Source organism: Carex rostrata, chromosome 10 (genome assembly GCF_964058835.1).
Source record: "Carex rostrata chromosome 10, lpCarRost1.2, whole genome shotgun sequence".
In the NCBI taxonomy this organism is placed as follows: Eukaryota; Viridiplantae; Streptophyta; class Magnoliopsida; order Poales; family Cyperaceae; genus Carex; species Carex rostrata.
Window position 1 is genome coordinate 12,425,130 of NC_135927.1, and position 6,991 is coordinate 12,432,120.

At 33.0% G+C, this 6,991-nt stretch overlaps 1 protein-coding gene across 1 annotated transcript; it reads right to left on the reverse strand.

Annotated features, from left to right (window-relative positions):
- Positions 1–3,301: 3,301 nt before the first annotated feature.
- LOC144560820 (O-fucosyltransferase 8-like) lies at positions 3,302–4,429 on the reverse strand. The gene is made up of 4 exons (XM_078310059.1): positions 4,407–4,429; positions 3,945–4,122; positions 3,765–3,853; positions 3,302–3,570 (listed from the first exon to the last, which is right to left on the reverse strand). The coding sequence occupies exons 2-4, from the start codon at positions 4,107–4,109 to the stop codon at positions 3,423–3,425; spliced, it is 402 nt and encodes a 133-aa protein (XP_078166185.1). The 5' UTR covers positions 4,110–4,122; positions 4,407–4,429; the 3' UTR covers positions 3,302–3,422.
- Positions 4,430–6,991: the final 2,562 nt, after the last annotated feature.

Sequence of the window (6,991 nt, forward strand, 5' to 3'; positions counted from 1 at the left end):
GGAGGTAGAGTCACCCTCCTAAACTCCGTGTTATCTGCAATCCCTTTATATTGGATGTCCATGTATATATCACCCACTAAAATTAGGAAAAAGATAGATAAAATTAGACGCAAATTTCTTTGGCATGGTGAAAATTCTACAAGGAAAAAAATATCATTTGGTAGCTTGGAGGAAAGTTTGCAAAAGTAAAGATCAAGGTGGTTTGGGTGTATTGGATTTAAAGTTAATGAATCAGTCTCTTTTAGCTAAATGGTGGATTAGATTTCTAGATAATTCTGTTCATGGTACATGGAAATCAATTCTTTGAAGTATGGATGTAGAACCAGCCCTTCAATGTGCTCTCCATTCTGGAGATCAATTTTAAAAGACCATGTGATGATTAACTTAGGTTTAAATAAAGAAATAGGTAATGGTAAGTCTACGGCTTTCTGGTTAGATAGATGGTACAATGAACATGCTCTCCAGCATCAGTATCCAAATTTGTTTTCAATTGTTACCAATAGATTTGTGTTTGTGGCTGAGGCTTTTGCTACTTCTTATTTGCAACTTAGTTTTAGAAGACAATTATCTGGTATATATATGAATGAATGGTTAGCTTTACAAAATAGATTCTTTCACTTTACTCTATTTGACCAATTATAAGATATGATTATATGGAGATGGTCCACCGATGATAACTTCACTATTAATTCCTTTTATAAATGGTTACAATATGGGGGCATGCCTAATTCTGAATATAACACTATATGGAAATCTCATTTTCCATTAAAAATTAAAATATTTTTGTGACTTGTGTGAAAAGACAATATTTTGACTAAGATTAACTTAGTAAATAAAGGTTGGTAAGGAGATATGAAATGTATGTTTTGTGATCAAATAGAGAGTACAAAGAATCTTTTTGTTCTGTTCTTTCATTAGCTTAATCTGGAACCGGATAACAGATCATAATAACTTTAGTTATGATTGTCACACTTTGGAGGATTTATGGATGATTGATGCTTCTATTCCTTTAATAGATAGATTATTAATTGAATTATTACGAGGTGCTGTTCTATGGACTATTTGGTTAGAATGCAATAGATTATGTTTTAATGTTCCCCTTATTCTATTAAGGTTATTGGTACTAAGATTATAGTTTTGACTCAATTTTGGTGTAAATCTAGAGAAGATGATTCATTCTCTAAATTAAATCTTATATTATCTTTTGATGTTAAGAATCTTCCATATCTCCTTCTGCTGGAAGAGGACAGAAGCTCAGACACGACCCAAACTTTGGACCTCCTGGTGTAGGGTTCTGGGGATGACAACCCTCCATATCTAATGTTTGGCGTCGAGGAAGAGGATGAAGACTTATTATATTTGTAGTACTTAGTTTTATGCATGTTATGATGTTTTTGTGTTTTTCTAGGATTGTTGCCTTCTTGTGTTGTGGATATGGTAGGATGTTTTGGTTTTTTCATTTGTTTCTGCTTATGTTTTGAATGGTTGTAAAGACTTGACATATTTGATTTTGGTACCAATTTTAGGTACTAGTTCAAATATGCTATGGATCTTGATTTCAATGAAATCGATGGTAAATATCACTATTTTTCAAAAAAAAAAAATGAAACATATAATGATGATATAACATGTAGTATTTACTAAATGTAAAGTTATGCTAGCATTTTATTATATTTATTATTATTTTATTAAAATTCCAGAGGGAAGTGATGGGAGAGCTGCCCTGAGCCAATTGGCACGTGCACAGTGTATATACCATGTGTTTCATGTCGATATGTACATGCACACATGAAGTTGAGAGTTGCGGGAGAAGAGAAGGGAAAGAGATGGGGAAGGGCATAATTGACATTTTATAAATTTAAAATGAGATTTAATAGAAAAGATAATAAAATGGGTAAATTTGTGAGTTTTTGAAGTTTAGATGGGTAAATATGATATTATGAAGTTTAGAGAGATAAATACGTAATTTTAAAGTTTTTGAGGGGTATACATGAAATTCGCCCTTTTTTAATGTCTTGGGAAACCCAAGCACTAATCATCGTTCAGAGCTGATACTGTGTTGGCATTCTTTCTTCCATTTGTCACTTCATGAATTTTTTTGTATTTTTGTCGCCCAACTGCAGCTACATACAAGATCGAATGCTGCTTCCACTTTGCTTCCTTTTCCGCCACCAGTTTAAAGATTTGCTCTTTAATTTCGATCCACTTGGTTACAACGTCGTAGCCTTATGTAGGTTTAAAATCAACAAACACAAACAACCTATGCGTCCTGGATATATTGCTTATATTGCTTATAATTGTACCGGCAATTTTTTTCTTGCATATATTGCTTATATTTTTTTTAGACATGATTAACAAAAGGGATGAAATATCAACTATGCACATTCAATTTTATTACATCCAATGCAATAGGAAGGTTATATTAATAACTTCCATCTATTTAGTTCGCAAATTAATAACCAATTTACAATATCGGTTGAACTTTTATGATTGCTATTTTGTCTTGTTATCTTTTCTTCTTGTTTTATTTTGTTCTATATTTTAATGTCTTGGAAACCAAGGTGTATTCAGTGTTGTAAATAACGGTATGTAGTCTTTGGACAGACTGGGTATCGCCAAGCGATTAATCGGGAATAATCGGTCATAATTAGAAATAATAAGCCAATTTGTCTGAAAAATTCACGACGGTTTAATCACCGCAACGACTGAACAGCGATTAATAGACCTAAACGGACGATTTTTACAACACTGGTGTATTCCGTGCAGATATCACATATAGAAGACGCAACAATTGGGTTTATTTCAGAACTGACTTCTCTGTATATGGCCTGCTAGGCCCGGCCCAAACTAAGCGTATGATTTGTGTTTGCCTATGGGCCTTAAGATTATCAAACAAACAAACAAACAATAGACATGTCGCTGGTCCCTATCATTTTTAAATCACTCCAAAAGATTTTTGCCGAATTTTTTAATAATAGAAAATAAATTATTTAAATATCGAGATTCAATACCGTTTGCATTTTTTTTTTAAAACTAAGAAGAACGGAGTGACAGAACCCGTCCCTGCGGACGGACCAACTGAACCCGTCCGGTTAACAAACAATTAAACAATTAACCAAACTAACCAACTAAACTAAAACCAAACTAACCGAAAAAAAAAAAAAAAAAAACTGGACGGGGAAGTCCAACCCGTCCGAGAGAATTGAAAAACGACAAAGGCACGGTGCGCGAAAAAAGAAAAAAAAAAGAAGCTGGACGGGGAAGTCCAACCCGTCCCAGAGAATTGAAAAACGACAATTTCTTTTGCTTGTCTTGTCCACAAAACCAATTTTTTTTTACCTCAGTAACCACCACATATTAATTGCAATTTGGACCCCCAAAAGAACTGAAATCAGTTTATTTATCCTTTTCAAAGCTCAGATCTATTTAACAATAGCTTTTTTACCTACTTGGCTACCAATTGCTTCAACATCTACAGCCTGGAGGTGAGATGGCAATTCTTTAACAATATCTACATCATTCTTCAAATACTCCAAGAAATACTCTTCCTGATAAATCTCACCAAACTGGCTGGGAGGAAAAAAATAGAAATTCAAATTTTAGTGTAAAACAAAGCAACAAGAAAGTCTCTCATGCTAAGTTGTCTTAGGTTTAATTTAAGAAAGAATTTCCCCCTTTTTACACTTGACTAAAAGGTTTGCTACTTACCTCATGAAAAATGCTTTTTGCATGTATTACTGGAAATTCACAAGAAGAAAACTGACCTAGCATCTTTCCACACGCTACTATAGAGAAACTTCGGCAGAACTAGAGTTGCATTCAGAAGAGATGCAGCTGCAACCGCATTGCATACCTGTTAAGAAAAGATTTGACATTACAAATAAGGGAAAAAGATGGGAAAAAGTGAGAAAAAATAATAGATCAATTTTGTGTGAAGGACTCACAGCAACTCTTTGTTGATTCAAACCACCATTTGCACTGACCAATATGTACCCATTATGCTTCTTTCCTTGTTCTGTTACCATGACTAGCAATATTTGTTTTGTCGGCACAAGGTATCCATTCAGGTGTCTGACCAGCAGACTCTTCCAACAATAGGAACTGTCCATCTGCAGTATTATTCTGTTCATAAAGAAAGATACGCAGTTTGTACAGATATGAGGGAGAAGGGGTTTTCTCTAAGTCCATAGTGACTCTGTAAATGAAATATTGGTTTATTAATTATCAATACAATATCGAGCATGATTGGTTCTATACCAAAATCAAAGAGCGCAATTATAGGTAGAAGCCCAATGGGAATGGCCTATATCCCCACCATATGGTATGATTGGTTCATAAATGCTGATAGGAACCATCTTATGAAACAGTAATGTAACGTCGTATGTTGTCAAATTAAGGCTACCTACCTTTGTAAGAGACGATGAAGAAGCCAAAGCTGGACGGGCGGTGCGTGTTTGGCTTTTTCTAATTCTCTGGACGAGTTGGACTTCCCCGTCCAGCTTTTTTTTTTTTTTTTTTTTTCGGTTAGTTCAGTTGGTGCTTAATTGTTTGTTAATCGGACGGGTTCAATTGGTCCGTCCGCAGGGACGGGTTCTGCAACCCCGTTCTTCTTAGTTTTAAAAAAAAAATGCAAACGGTATTGAATCTCGATATTTTAATAATTTATTTTCTGTTATTAAAAAATTCGGAAGATTTTTGCTCCAAAACTTTCCAAAACTTTTGCCTCCATATCTATTATATTATATTATATAATCTTGATCAGTCTATTCTATAGTACGTAAGAGTTACATGCGGCCCTAAATAATAGGATTTTTTTTTAGAGGAGAGTTCAAATGTCTTTATTTTTTGTGCCTTTATTATGTATTTATTTTTAAAACTTAAATAACTCAAAGATTAAAACTTAAACATTAAAATAAAACCATTAGATGTGATTTATATTATTTTCTCTATGTGCTCTTAAAAATTTATCACATCTTAATTTTGCTTTTATATGAATCAATAAGTTAAAAAATCAACGTCTAGAAATTATCTACATTAGTATACATTTTTACAAGCTCAAGATAACAACCAAAACAAAGTTGAAATGCCATAATTTTTTACATGTGCATAGATAAAATGATGTAGTTCATATCCAATGGTTTTATTTTGTATTTTAAGATTTAAATTTTGAGTTATTAAAGTTTTTAAAAATGAAGGCATGAGGGAGGCACAAAAAATAGAGTCATTTGAATCACTGGTACTACCTAGCCTTAGGTAGGTTTGAAATCAACAAATACCTCAGTTGGAACAAGCTCTGCAACCTGGATATATGTGAAATTGTATCTGAAGTTTTGTTTCCTGTGAAGATTGCTTATGAATTTCTTTTTAGACATAGTTAAGAAAATGTATGACATATCAACCATGTAAAAATTAAATTTTATTTTATGTTTTATATGATTTCTTATAAGTATGACTCAGATTTCAATGCAATATGAAGGTTATTGATAACTTCTTTTTTACTCCATTCACAAATTAATAACCTATTTAAAAATACTGATATAACTTTTGTGATTGCTATTTTGTCTTGTTATAATTTCTTCTTGTTTTATTTTTGTTATTTTTTTTAATTTCTTGGGAAACCCAAGCACTAATCATCATTCAGAGCTGATACTGTGTTGGCATTCTTTCTTCCATTTGTCACTGCATGAATTTTTTTGTAATTTTGTCGCCCAACTGCAGCTACATACAAGATCGAATGCTGCTTCCATTGTTCTTCCTTTTACGCCACCAGTTTAAAGATTTGCTCTTTAATTTCGATCCACTTGGTTACAACGTCCTAGCCTTATCCCTTATGTAGGTTTAACATCAACAAACACGAACAAGCTCTGGCCTGGATATCTGTGAATTGTACCTGCAATTTTTTTTCCTGTATATATTGCTTATATTTTTTTTTAGACATAATTAAAAAAAGGGATGAAATATCAACTATGCACATTCAATTTTATTACATCCAATGCAATAGGAAGGTTATATTAATAACTTCCATCTATTTAGTTCGCAAATTAATAACCAATTTACAATATCGGTTGAACTTTTATGATTGCTATTTTGTCTTGTTATCTTTTCTTCTTGTTTTATTTTGTTCTATATTTTAATGTCTTGGGAAACCAAGGTGTATTCAGTGTTGTAAATAACGGTATGCGGTCTTCGGATAGACTGGGTATCGTCAAGCGATTAATTGGAAATAATCGGGAATAATTGATCATAATTAGACCGATTTATTTGAAAAATTCATAACGATTTAGTCACCGCAACGACTAAACAGCGCCTAAACGGACGATTTTTACAACACTGGTGTATTCCGTGCAGATATCACATATAGAAGACGCAACAATTGGGTTTATTTCAGAACTGACTTCTCTGTATATGGCCTGCTAGGCCCGGCCCAAACTAAGCGTATCATTTGTGTTTGCCTATGGGCCTTAAGATTATCAAACAAACAAACAAACAATAGACATGTCGCTGGTCCCTATCATTTTTAAATCACTCCAAAAGATTTTTGCTCCAAAACTTTTGCCTCCATATCTATTATATTATATTATATTATATGAGTAAAGCTAGCGTGTGACATGCTCACCAAAAAAGTTTGGTGAGCATAACTCCAAAAGTATATCGGATCGATGTTAAATGTCAAATCCAAACCATTGAAATCCATGTACTTCATGAGTGATGCATATACATGCAAAATTTTGAAAGTTTCAAGTTTATTTGCTACACGGTCAAGTGGTCAAAGAAATGAACATTTTATTATAAGTTATTTTATATATTCAATTTTTATTATTTCTTTGACCACTTGACCGTGTAGCAAATAAACTTGAAACTTTCAAAATTTTGCATGTATATGCATCACTCATGAAGTACATGGATTTCAACGGTTTGGATTTGGCATTTGACGTCGATCCGATATACTTTTGGAGTTATGCTCACCAAACTTTCTTGGTGAGCATGTCAC